The sequence below is a fragment of the Ascaphus truei genome, chromosome 4 (genome assembly GCF_040206685.1).
Source record: "Ascaphus truei isolate aAscTru1 chromosome 4, aAscTru1.hap1, whole genome shotgun sequence".
NCBI lineage: Eukaryota > Metazoa > Chordata > Amphibia > Anura > Ascaphidae > Ascaphus > Ascaphus truei.
This window is the reverse complement of record NC_134486.1, coordinates 115,154,226-115,168,210: the sequence shown is the minus strand read 5'-3', so window position 1 is coordinate 115,168,210 and position 13,985 is coordinate 115,154,226. Positions and strand designations below refer to the sequence as shown.

At 46.0% G+C, this 13,985-nt stretch overlaps 1 protein-coding gene across 3 annotated transcripts in view; it reads left to right on the top strand.

The window, feature by feature from the left end:
- LOC142493051 (interferon-induced, double-stranded RNA-activated protein kinase-like) overlaps positions 1–13,985 on the top strand; it is a 163,578-nt gene that overhangs the window by 135,201 nt on the left and 14,392 nt on the right. For 2 of the 3 annotated variants that reach the window (XM_075596489.1, XM_075596487.1), the window contains 5 exons: positions 2,789–2,851; positions 2,938–3,035; positions 3,681–3,803; positions 10,081–10,269; positions 11,040–11,226. In XM_075596489.1, coding sequence (XP_075452604.1) covers positions 2,789–2,851; positions 2,938–3,035; positions 3,681–3,803; positions 10,081–10,269; positions 11,040–11,226 — 660 coding nt within the window. The remainder of the gene's footprint in view (positions 1–2,788; positions 2,852–2,937; positions 3,036–3,680; positions 3,804–10,080; positions 10,270–11,039; positions 11,227–13,985) is intronic. The other variant, XM_075596488.1, reaches the window with a different exon arrangement.

Sequence of the window (13,985 nt, the reverse complement as noted above, 5' to 3'; positions counted from 1 at the left end):
TTAGGCCTCGTTCAGGGTGCTGGCTTCAGAGGGAGGGCGTGCTGACGTGCGTGCTGCTGTGAGCAACAAAGTATTCAATTTGAATACTTGTTGTCAGGGTAGCAACTGCCCTGCCTCCGAAGCCAGGAGTTGCCGCTGACTACAGCTTCAGTAAACGAAAATTTCGTTTTTTGGAGCTGAAGCAGCGTCACAGGGACCAAGGCAGCCAATGAAATCATTCTTCAGAATGATTTCATGACTGCAACTTGGATACTTACCCTGCCGTCTGTAGCCCCGCCCCCTCCCCAACGCTGAAAAGTCTGCTGGGGGATAATCACATGTCGCCCAGCAAACTCCCGCACTGCCTCCCTCACGCCCTCCCTCCGAGTCCTCAGCTGGCACCCTGATAGAGCCCTCATGCCAGTGAGTAAAACAGCAACCTCAGCCTTTCTCTCAGAATGGGCTAGTCTGCTTTCTCCCCCTCTGCCTTGCCTACAGATGGTCTTTCCCCAGGCTATCTTGCTACCCAGAATACACTGGCACTTCCTTTTCCACCTTCAACACTGGCTGAGTGACTACCTTCTGTAATTTGCTCTACTGGCAGGGCCTCATCCTTTTCACCTTTCCCCACTATCAAGCGCACTCACCATAGAGACATTCTCTCACAATACCATCATCCACAAGTGCCTTTGTAAATCCATGCTTTTCTCAATAAAGTGAAGAAAGACAAAGAACTTGTTGTGCTTGTAAAAGGAACGAGTTGAACCTATCTGGGCTATTCATACCACACATGACTCTGGCCTCCAGAATAGGGAGTGAGTGTGTGTGAGTGAGACATGGGGAGGGGGGTGAGGGTGAGTGTGACATGTGGGGGGGTGAGTGTGGGGGTGAGACTGAGATTGTGGGGGGGTGAGTGTGAGATGGGGAGGGGGTGAGTGTGACATGAGGGGGTGAGAGTGTGGGGGGGGGGTGAGTGGGGGGTTAGTGTGAGATGGAGAGGGGGTGAGAGTGTGGGGGGGTGAGTGTGACATGAGGGGTGAGAAATGGGGAGGGGGTGAGTGTGAGATGGAGAGGGGGTGAGAGTGTGGGGGTTGAGTGTGACATGAGGGGGTGTGAGATGGGGAGGGGGTGAAAGAACTACATGGGGATGGGGGGGTGAAAGAGCTACATGGAGAGAGGTGGGTGAAAGCTACATGGGGAGGGGGGTGAAAGAGCTACATGGGGAGGAGGGGGTGAAAGAGCTACATGGGGAGGAGGGGGTGAAAGAGCTACATGGGGAGGGGGGGTGAAAGAGCTACATGGGGAGAGTGGGGGTGAAAGAGCTACAATGGGGAGGGGGGGTGAAAGCTACATGGGGAGGGGTTGAAAGAGCTACATGGGGAGGGGGGGGAAAGAGCTACATGGGGAGGGGGGGTGAAAGAGCTACATGGGGAGGGGGGTGAATGAGCTACATGGGGAGAGGGGGTGAATGAGCTACATGGGGAGGGGGGGTGAAAGAGCTACATGGGGAGGGGGGTGAAAGAGCTACATGGGGGGGTGAAAGAGCTACATGGGGAGGGGGGGTGAAAGAGCTACATGGGGAGGGGGGGTGAAAGAGCTACATGGGGAGGGGGGGTGAAAGAGCTACATGGGGAGGTGGGGGGTGAAAGAGCTACATGGGGAGGGGGTGAAAAAAGCTACATGGGGAGGGGGGTGAAAGATGGACATAGGGATGAGAGAGACACTGGAGGGGATGAGAGAGACACTGGAGGGAAGGAGAGAGACAATGGAGGGAAGGACAGAGACACTGGCGGGAGGGAGCGAGAGAGAGAGACACTGGCGGGAGGGAGACAGACACACAATGGCTGGAGGGAGAGTGTGAGAGAAACTGGGGGGAGGGAGAGACATTGGCTGGAGGGAGAGAGACACTAGGGAGAGAGAGAGTGGGGGAGGGAGGGGGAGACACTGAGGGGAGGGAGGGGGAGACACTGAGGGGAGGGAGGGGGAGCGAGAAATACAGGGAGAGGGAGAGACTGGAAGAGGGCAGAGAGGTCCTGATGTGGCGGGAAGAGAGATTAATAATACAGCATAAATGGGGACTCTTAGACAAATATCATAATATTTATTTTTAAGTGATGTAATTTGTGTTATAAATACTTACTTTGTAGACGCGTGGCGGGGGCATTACAAAGCTAGTTCGCCCTTATTGGCTGAACCAGCTCACGTGCGCTGACGTCATGTGATTTTGATTACATCAGGCAGGAGGGGTCCGAGAAATTTCATGGATGAAAAGGGGGGCTCGCCATAAAAAGTTTGCTCACCCCTGCTTAGACAGCTGGTTAGAAACATTATATATTTGGACCTGAACTGAAAATCTGGAGCTAGACAGTGGTAAGTCTTTAGTAAGAGAGAACCTGAATGATGTCCTAGATTCAGAAGCAGGAGGAAAAGATTAAAGAAGAGGGTCTTTTTTTTTATTTTTCAAATTAAAAGACTAGAAATGAACTGCATTATTTGTTGGCAGCAGATCAATGGTGCATGATTGATATTAGTTTGCTGCCAACATTGTTAATGGTCTAAAATCGGGGTTTGAGTAAGATGTAAATCCAGTAAAGGTGAGGTTGTTTTAAGGATATCTCCAACTCCAAGACCTGGCATAGGTCTTAAAAGGAAGCTAAAAATAATTGAAGTAATTGCTCTACAGGCTACAAACTGGACTTTGTTTTGTATTTTTGGTTTGGTTAAATGCCCATAAGCCCTTATTATTAATAAGCAGTTTTACCATTTAGTGACCTGAACAATGATTCAAATTATGTTTGTTTACTTTTAGGAGTGGAATAATATACGGAATGCCCAGTTCCCAAAGGAGTTTGTAGAGCAATACCCCGCCGAGGTATAACAATATCAATGTTTCATTTAGAGTATCTTATTATTTCTGCTCCTATTGTTTATATTTAATATGTTTACTTCATTATGAAGGCATCGAAGATAAAGTCAATGCTGTCAGAAGATCCTAAAAAAAGACCCAAAGCCTCTGACCTAAAGAATTTCTTTGCAGAACGCTCCCCTTGTCAAAGGTAAGAGGTCCTTGTTTCCATTACCTTTATCTGCTCTCTGATAAGGATAGGGTGGGACAGGAGAAACCAAAACATACTCCCCCATTCAGAAACCCTGAAGATATAGGGTGATTTGTTCTTAATTTCCTAAGAAACAAAATCAGCTAAATCTTTATTTTAAGCATAGTTACATTCGTTTTTGTTTATTTAAAAAGACATTTAGATTTTGAAATTCTTTACAAAAAATTTTTTCGTCAGCTACCAGGGATAGCACTCTTGGCATGCAGTGAGATAACTAAAAAGCAGAAGATAAGATAGGAAAAACAATTACTGGTTTCAGTTTACAATGTTGGCAACTTTTACAAATCCAAGATACTGTACCTTGAAGTAGTTCACTTTTCTCTCAGCTAATACACAAAGGCCAATAAATGTCAGATCTTGTTTAGCTTAATATAACAGTTAAAACTCTCTTATGATGATCAGTTAACAGCATCCCATTCTCATCCTCTTGGGGAGATTCCAAGTTAGATTAGAACTCTAGTAAAGACTGCCTCTTTTCCCCTGTCTTTAGGGTGGTTGACGAGTAGGTAGCTACACAAGTGATCATGAGTTGTGGTGTAGAAATAACCGAGTTATTATGTTAGCTTTAAATGTTTCTTTTCTTAGCTTTCTTCCAGATTTTGATGATATAAGTTATCTTGCCTCGGGTGGATTTGGAACAGTTTATAAGGCAAGAAAAATACTGGACGAAAAATATTATGTTGTGAAAAAAGTAAAGCGTCTAAACGAGTAAGTATTGTCCACCATTTGAATCATTGCAATTCTTACAAAGAAAAGTTAACACCAACCTTCAGTGGTTTAACCTTATCAAACTGATTTTGTTTGTGTGTGTGTGTGTGTATATGTGTGTGTATATATATATATATATATATATATATATATATATATATATATATATACATATATATATATATATATATATACAGTATATAGTGTTCGACAAATCACCCAAAAATCTACTCGCCCAACCAAAAAATCTACTCGCCACCTAGTCCCGCCCCCAACCCCGCTTTAAAATAAAATATATAAATAAAATACATTTAATAAATTCCTAGTCAGAACATTCGTTTTTGACAAATGTATTTATTGTATTACATTATACTACAATTAGTCCTTGTTACGTGTGTGTGTGTGTAAGTAAATGTTGGATCTAGAAATAAAAGCCAGATGTGAGTGACTAGTTTCCTGAACCCCTTAACCAGTGTCTGGACGTCCCCGCTTCACAATATCTAAAGCAGCAATCCCGCCTGGGATCTTACCTGATCCGCAGTCCCTCAATGTCCAGGTACCCGCATTCCCGCAATGTTATACATTGGAGGGGAGGTGTTCCCTACCTGTCTTCTGGGTTAGGGGGGGTTCCGATGTCTTCCATGTGAAGCTTGAGTAAGATCTGGAAGAAAGCAGTATAAATTATGTCGGTGTAGTATAGGGCAGTTAAGATATACAGGGTAAATAAGATATCCAGATCGAGAGTGTGAGACAGAGAGAGTGTGAGACAGAGAGAGTGTGAGACAGAGAGAGTGTGAGACAGAGAGAGTGTGAGACAGAGAGAGTGTGAGACAGAGAGAGTGTGAGACAGAGAGAGTGTGAGACAGAGAGAGTGTGAGAGAGTGTGAGAGAGTGTGAGAGAGTGTGAGAGAGTGTGAGAGAGTGTGAGAGAGTGTGAGAGTGTGAGAGAGTGTGAGAGTGTGAGACAGAGAGAGTGTGTGAGACAGAGAGAGTGTGTGAGACAGAGAGAGTGTGTGAGACAGAGAGAGTGTGTGAGACAGAGAGAGTGTGAGACAGAGAGAGTGTGTGAGACAGAGAGAGTGTGAGACAGAGAGAGAGAGTGTGGGTGTGAGACAGAGAGAGTGTGAGACAGAGAGAGAGAGTGTGGGTGAGAGACAGAGAGAGTGTGGGTGAGAGACAGAGAGAGTGTGGGTGAGAGACAGAGAGAGGGCGGGGAGAGAGACAGAGAGAGGGCGGGGAGAGAGACAGAGAGAGGGTGGGGAGAGAGACAGGGCGGGGAGAGAGACAGGGAGGGGGGAGAGAGACAGGGAGGGGGAGAGAGACAGGGAGGAGATAGGGGGGGCTGACTGATGGGGGGGAACTGGGTGGGGAGATGGTGACTGACTGGGTGACTTTGACTGACTAGGTGGGGGGGGGGTGACTGATTGGGGGGTACCTCTGGTGTCCTACACACACACACTCCCCCATATACACACACACACACACACTCCCCCATATACACACACACACACACTCCCCCATATACACACACACACACTCCCCCATATACACACACACACACTCCCCCATATACACACACACACACACTCCCCCATATACACACTCCCCCATATACACACACACACTCCCCCATACACACACACACTCCCCCATATACACACACACTCCCCCATATACACACACACACACACTCCCCCATATACACACACACACACTCCCCCATATACACACACACACACTCCCCCATACACACACACACACACTCCCCCATATACACACACACACACTCCCATATACACACACAAACACACACTCTCTCACTCTATACACACGGGGGGGGTCGGAAGAGAGGAAAGGCCACGACCAGCACCACCACCCCGCTCCCCCCCCCCCTCCCGCTCCCTCCCCCCTCCCGCTCCCTCCCCCCTCCCGCTCCAATCTCCCGGCCCCGCGGGCTGACACGGGGTCGGGGTAAACCAAGGACCTGAGGGACAGCCCCACTCCAATCTCCCGGCCCCGCGGGCTGACACGGGGATCGGGGTGAAGAGGGAACCTGAGGGGACATCCCCGCTCCAATCTCCCGGCCCCGCGGGCTGACACGGGGATCGGGGTGAAGCGGGGACCTGAGGGGACATCCCCGCTCCAATCTCCCGGCCCCGCGGGCTGACATGGGGGGAAGCGGGGACAGGAAAACACCCCCGCTACCACCTCCATAACTTCGGGCAGGGGGACAGGGGGAAGGCACAGATAGTACTTACTGTGTCCTCCATGGGAAAAGAATGGCTGCTCGTTGGGGGCGGGCTCATATAGAGCCTGGCCGCGCACCCACAAAGCCTGGGAGCGCGCGCCAATCAGCTGTCAGGTAGGGGAGTTTTTTTGTTTTTTTTCAGTGCGAGCAGGGAAATTTGAGCGCGAGCAGGGAAATTTAAAAATACAAACACGTGGGTAGGTAGGGTGTTAAAAGTGTTTGAAGCCAGTAAACTCTCTCTCTCTCTCTCTCTCTCTCTAGACTGGGGGAGAGGTGACTGACTGGGGGAGGGGTGACTGGGGGGGGGGTGACTGACTAGGGGGGTGACTGACTGGGGGGGGTGACTGACTGGGGGGGGTGACTGACTGGGGGGGGGTGACTGACTGGGGGGGGTGACTGACTGGGGGGGGTGACTGACAGGGGGGGGTGACTGACTGGGGGGGGGGGTGACTGACTGGGGGGGGGGTGACTGACTGGGGGGGGGGTGACTGACTGGGGGAGTGACTGACTGTCACACACATACACATACTCCCATACACAAACTCCCATACACACATACACATACTCCCATAGACATACACATTCATTCACACACACTCTCCCACACACACACACACACAGGGGAGGAAAGGCCGCGACCAGCACCACGCTCCTCCCCCACCCACCCGCGACCATCTCCCGCTCGTGGGGGGGGGGCAGGCCGACATCCCCCCCCCCCAATCAGCAGGGTGGGTGGGAGGCACGTGGCGAGGTATCCCCCAGCCGGCGCCCCAGGGGACAGTCAGCCCCGCCGTGGCCGCCACTGCCCTGCTCCCCTTGCCGGCATGTCCCGCAGTGCGCGGCCAAGCAGCTTTTCAGGCTGCTTCTTCCCCCCAGCCCGCGGCAGCATGAAGCTCGGGGGGGGGGGTAGGGGTGCAGGCCGACATCCCCCCTCCTCATGCGGCGGCTGCGCCGTCATGAAGCTAGCTGGCGCATGGGAGGCACGTGGTGAGGGCCGAGGCCCCCCCCCCCCCCGCACGCCAACCGGGCTGCAGCAGCGGGGACCTCCCGCCCCGGGCAGCGATCGGTGTATCGAGGGGAAGGGGACAGGAGCAGGAACAGGGGACGGGAGGAGGGGAAGGGGACAGGAACAGGGGACAGGAGAGCTGCCGCGGTGGGGAGTAGGGAGCCATGTGGGGACCAGGGGGATCGCAGGGAAGGAGCAGAGGGGCCGCAGCATGGCGAGTATTTACCCTCCAACAGATGTCCGGGCAGAAAGAATGTCCGCTAGTTGTGGGCGGGCTCATATAGAGCCTAGCCGTGCGCCCACAAAGCCTGGGAGTGCGCGCCAATCAGTTGTCAGGTAGGGGGAGTTTTTTTTTTTTTTTTCAGCGCGAGCAGGGAAATTTTAAAAAAAAACGCGTGTGCTGCTTGGGCCAATATTTACTCGCCCGGGGGTTAAATCTACACGCCCCGGGCGTGTAAATGTATAGGATTGTCGAATACTGTGTATATATATATATATATATATATATATATATCTCTCTCACGAAAGAAACAGACCAGGTAATATAAATACCAAATTCAGCTAAATAAATGTATATAATGCACATGAGCTGACGGTGCTAGGGAATGTAAATATATTGAAACAAAAATGAAACCCTAGAAAAAGCACTCTGGTGTACTAGAAAAGTAACAAAATGTATTAATTATCATCCCAAGAAAAAACACTCAAAAATATATAAAAAAAAAACAATCCTGCGAACCCACAAGATCCCATCTAATATGACTGACACCTGAATAATGTGTAGTCTGATAAGCTACTAAAAGTCCTGCCACGGAGTAAACATAAACAAATACCACATAAGGAACGGTGTGGAGGCAAACAATTAGCCTCACACCAGCTGACATAGGATGGAAATATATGTTGACATTGGATAGCACAAAATAAGCAGAAACTCTCCTAAGTAACAGTCCCCTAGTGAACAATGTAAATGAGATGTAAATACTCGGCCTAAACCAGGCACTCAGAGTAAAGGTTGGTAAGACCTGTAGTGCTGTCCAGATGATAGGCAGAAGCTCCCAATCAATGTCAGCCTCCTGCGTTTAAAAATGCTTGACAGGCTTAGCAGCAAAAAAGACAAATACAGCAGCCAAGGTGGGTTCCAGGAAAAACATTAAAAAGCAAGCCCCAACGTGGATGTTTCGCCCCTTTGCTTCGCCCGGGGGCTGACCAGGAGGAGTGACCCAGAAGCGTTTTTTGAGGTCGCGGAGCTCATGACGTGGGACCAATGAGAACACAGCAGCACTAGAATCGCCTCGCTGATACGCTTCCTCACCGACACCCCCCCAAGAAGGAGAATCCCATCAGCTGTGCAGCGAATGCGTCCTGCCTCGCCGATACACTGTCTCGTCGACACGCCCACAGGGAGGTCAGATACATTCAACAGTGAAGCAGTTGCCTATGTCATAGAGCGGACACATAAGTAAACATGACATATACTGTTTGTACTTCTCAAAGCCAACCCTCATTACAGTGCCATAATGTATCTAATCTCAGCCACCAACACAATATTCACTAGGCAATGGAAGGCATTTAACAGTACATACTGAATAAGGATACACAGCCTCATTAGATACAAATATACCCTATATATTGGCAAAAGCATAAACCGAATAGATCAGATGGGAGTTAATGCACAAGTTATTATGCAGCAACAATTGACAGAGACTCATTCACTTGTACACAAATTATACATATAAAATATGTGCATATAAGCAGTGCTAAATGCCAACAGATTGTATAACTTCATACTGACGAAATGAAGAGAAATGAGCCCTGCATGGATTTAAGACCCACCCTTAGGGGGTACATAAACAGAATACAGATGAAAATAAAAAAATCAAATATTTATAAAAACATTGCAAAGCTCATTAATTCCGTTAGATAGAAGTGTGCCTAGTTTCGTTATCCTGCGGCATTCATGCTGTAACAGAAGCCTTTCCATGTCCCCTCCCCGGATTCCTAGGTACACTTGATCGATTGCGAAGACCCTCAAAGTACTCCAATCAGAGTTATGCCGCAATTTGAAGTGTCTCGCAACCATAGTTAATTTGCGGCCTGCCTGCGGGTCCCTGTCTATGTTTTGTATGCTGCTAGAGCGCGCTCCTCACCTCGTGCTGTCCTGTGACAAGTGATTGCCTCAAGTGATTATTCTACCGGCTAATTCTTTAAGTGGGGGCCTGCTGTCGCTGCCGCATGCCATCTCCCCATGCCTGTCTCCACCCAGGTAGGCATGGAGGAGATGGGGGAGGGGGGTGATCTCGGGTGAGAGGTCAGCGGATGATAATGATGAGGGGAACTGGGGGAGATCTGAGGGTGATGAGGGGAACTGGGGGAGATCTGAGGATGATGAGGGCATCTGGGGGAGATCTGAGGATGATGAGGGGGACTGGGGGAGATCTGAGGATGATTATAATGAGGAGGACTGGGGGAGATCTGCGGATGATGATGAGGGGGACTGGGGGAGATGTGAGGAGGATGATGATGAGGGGGACTGGGGGAGATGTGAGGAGGAGGATGATGATGAGGGGGACTGGGGGAGATGTGAGGAGGAGGATGATGATGAGGGGGACTTGGGGAAATCTGATGATGAGGAGGATGGGGATGGATGATGAGAGAGAGGATGGGGGAAGCGAGAAGAAAATTGCAGTCAGTATTAATATTAATGTGCACTGAAAAAATGTTTGCCTGGGGCCCCGCGCATATCTAGCTACACTACTGCATCCTATATTAATTTTGTCTTTATAACATGTTTTCCTGTTAATACTTGCAAATTTTTTTTTTAGACATTTTATAACTGAGTTTGCTTTACAATATCTGAAGCAACAGGAAAAGTATGTTGTTCCATTATGTCTTTTAATCTACTTTCATTCCTTATTTTGATTCTTTGTATCTCTAAAAATAATTTAATCTTGTGGCTTATTAATTAAGTAAAAGGTAAATGTAAGTGTTGTACTCTTCATATAACATCCTTTGTCTTTATTTAGGAAAACAGTAGTAGAGGTTCAAACTTTAGCACGCTTACAGCATGAAAACATTGTTCGATATTATCATTCCTGGACTGGCGTGGACAGTTTTGGCGTGGGCAGTTCTGGCGTGGGCAGTTCTGGCGTGGGCAGTTCTGGTGTGGGTAGTTCTGGAGTGGACTATTCAGAAATTGTCAGTAGCAATTCCAGGTAAAACTGCATTTTAAATCTGTATCGTTGTTCCACTGCCTTTGTCAATAAATCCTACTAATAAAATAAGAAATTCCATCTATTTTTGTGTCTAATTTATGTGTAAAACTATTTCACAGAGTATTTCCTGATTTACTGTTATACCAGAAATCCAACTGCACATTAGCTTAAAGGATAGTCCCTTCTAGTACCAAAATTATTAAATGACAGTAATATTGTGAACTGGTGCCTTTTGAAAATCAGAAAATAACATTGTAAAGTTGTATTCGATTTTTATATGGTAACTGAAACTTGAAGGGGTGTTTCAACTTGCTTTAGCTCATACCTTTTATGTGATGTCATGTTAAGTAGCACAAATCTTTCTCTTCCCCATGGTGTACTTATGGTGCCATCATGTGTGTGGTATGAAATTGGCAAGGGTGAATTTTACCTATTTTTTTTTAAAGAAAGACAAAGTGGAAGCTTTGGTTTAAAAATAATTACTTATTTGTATTATGGAAACCAATTACATTGGTACGTTGTTTGCAAAATGTTTTTTTGATTTGTGAGCAAAAGTGCAACTGACACTTTAATGATCCATAGGTGTTACCTGCAGTAAGGTGGCCTTGCCAGCAACCCCAGTTGCCAGAATCTTATACTTAAACCTGTGGTCATCTTACTGTATGTGCCCTGTCACAGGTTCATGTGAACTTTTATCATGTGGGCTAATGCATTCATTTGGCCCAAGTGTACAAAATAATTCATATACTGTATCTTGTTTTTTATTGTAGTGAAAAAAATGAAGTAAAGGGAAAATGCCTTTTTATACAAATGGAATATTGCCCGCTTGGAACCTTGAGAAGCTGGATCGATAAGATGGAGATGGTTGACAGAAATAAAAGTCTGGAGATATTTCGACAAATAATAGAAGGAGTTGTATACATTCATTCTCAGAATCTGATTCACAGAGACCTAAAGGTTAGTAGGAATTTATAACTATTTTTAAATCTGAGTTTTATTAAGTTTTAAATTACTGTCGTTATATTAATCCCAATAGTGCAACAGGTGAAGTGGCACAGCATAATCTGTAATACAAATTACCAAAATTATTGAACAAAGGTTACTCTGCAAACAAATAATGGGGCATGTGCTGTATAAATTAACATCCAAGAACAGATTTTTCACCTTTACAGTAACAGTTTGTGACCATGCCACAATTGGCACTAATGTGTGATGGTATTTTGCCTTTTTGTGTTAATGAGCAATTTGGAAAGTTGTATGAAACAATGGGCAGAAGTTACATAAAGCACATATTACAGCATTAGTTCCAGTAGATTTGCTGGTATGTGGCGGTCTTTTTATGACCAAGTTCCTTGTACCACATCATCTCCCATCTGCGCTTTCCAACCTGAACCATTGGCATCTGTGTTGATGTATAGCCAGTGTATTTGGTGTAATGTATGCCCTCTTAATAGATTTTAGGAGTTCTGCAACATTTTTCATCTTTTCTTTCTGGGTGTATTTACACCTTTTGTGTCATATCATTTGGATTTCCATTTCAATGTCGCTAGAAATGTTGTTGCAGAGGTCTCATACAGTATGTACAGTAGCCTTGCCCAGTTTATCACATTGAGTGTCAATGTTAACTTTCCTAGGAGAGTCATACAAATCTGCCACGGAAATTAAGCTTGCTGTCCTGAGCTTTTTTTGTCTTGGCCGCAATCTCTTGTGTGAGGTAAAATAACTTCTCCTTCTGCCGTATTCTACTTCTAAGAATTTTTGTGATTGTCAGTATTAGTTTTCTTTTGTTTTGTTCACAATTCAGTCATGATGTTGTAGAAAGGAAATTACCGTCTGTCTCCTAATAGTTAATCTTTGTTCTGCAATTTCACCAGCAGATTGTTTAGATAAGAGTATATTTCTATGCCTATCTTCCTTAATTCTGCTATTATAGGTTCTAGCATTTTTGTGAATATCACTAAACAAATGCCGGTGATTTAATGAGAATCTGAGAAACTTCTGGTTGGAATGTTTTAGCTGGCGTCCTTGAGGTCTCTTGATAACATCCAATCGTAGGTTTCTACTTCTTGGATGATGGTCTCCCGTGAGACCATTTTGAACTTTTGAAGTGAAACTTTTTTGCTGGCACTAGCACCTTCAAAAATCTGATAGGGAAAAAACTCAAAATGGGAATGGTAGTAGTAACGGAAGTGATGTCACTATAGTTTGTTGGCTGCCTGCTGGGAGTTGTAGTTCGGGTGTGGATGTCAAACATCCACAGGAAATCAGAAGGGAAGGCCCCAGTGACTACAAGTCCCAGCAACCCCTGCTATAGCTGACAGGCACTGTACTTAAGTCTGTGTAAGCTGTGCAGTACACAAACACACACACATATACACATATACACATACAGTGGTGTGAAAAAGAAAGTACACCATCTTTGAATTCGATGGTTTTACATATCAGGACATAATAACAATAATCTGTTCCTTGGCAGGTCTCAAATTAGGTAACTACAACCTCAGATGAACAACAACACATGACATATTACACTGTCATGATTTATTTAACAAAAATGAAGCCAAAATGGAGAAACCATGTGTGAAAAACCAAGTACACCTTATGATTCAATAGCTTGTAGAACCACCTTTAGCAGCAATAACTTGAAGTAATCGTTTTCTGTATGACTTTATCAGTCTCTCACATTGTTGTGGAGGAACTTTGGCCCACTCTTCTTTACAACGTTGGTCCGTTCATTGAGGTTTGTGGGCATTTGTTTATGCACAGCTCTCTTAAGGTCCAGCCACAGCATTTCAATTGGGTTGAGGTCTGGACTTTGACTGGGCCATTGCAACACCTTGATTCTTTTCTTTTTCAGCCATTCTGTTGTAGATTTGCTGGTGTGCTTGGGATCATTGTCCTGTTGCATGACCCAATTTCAGCCAAGCTTTAGCTGTCGGACAGATGGCCTCACATTTGACTCTAGAATACTATGGTATACAGAGGAGTTCATGGTCTACTCAATGACAACAAGTTTCCCAGGTCCTGTGATGGCAAAAACAAGCCCAAATCATCACCCCTCCACCACCATGCTTGACAGTTGGTATGAGGTGTTTGTGCTGATATGCTGTGTTTGGTTTTCGCCAAACGTGGCGCTGTGCATTATGGCCAAACATCTCTACTTTGGTCTCGTCTTTCCAAAGGACATTGTTCCAGAAGTCTTGTGGTTTGTTCAGATGCAACTTTGCAAACCTAAGCCGTGTTGCCATGTTCTTTTTAGAGAGAAGAGGCTTTCTCCTGGCAACCCTTCCAAACAAACCATACTTGTTCAGTCTTTTTCTAATTGTACTGTCATGAACTTTAACATTTAAGATGCTAACTGAGGCCTGTAGAGTCTGAAATGTAACTTTTTTTTTTTTTTTTTGCAATTTCTCTGAGCATTGCACGGTCTGACCTTGGGGTGAATTTGCTGGGCCGTCCACTCCTGGGAAGATTGGCAACTGTCTTGAATGTTTTCCACTTGTGAATAATCTTTCTCACTGTAGAATGATGGACTTTAAATTGTTTGGAAATGGCCTTATAACCCTTCCCAGATTGATGGGCAGCAACAATTGCTTCTCTAAGATCATTGATGATGTCTTTCCTCCTTGGCATTGTGTTACCACACACCTGAATGCTCCAGACCAGCAAACTGCTAAAACTTCGGCTTTTATAGAGGTGGTTACACTTGCTGATTA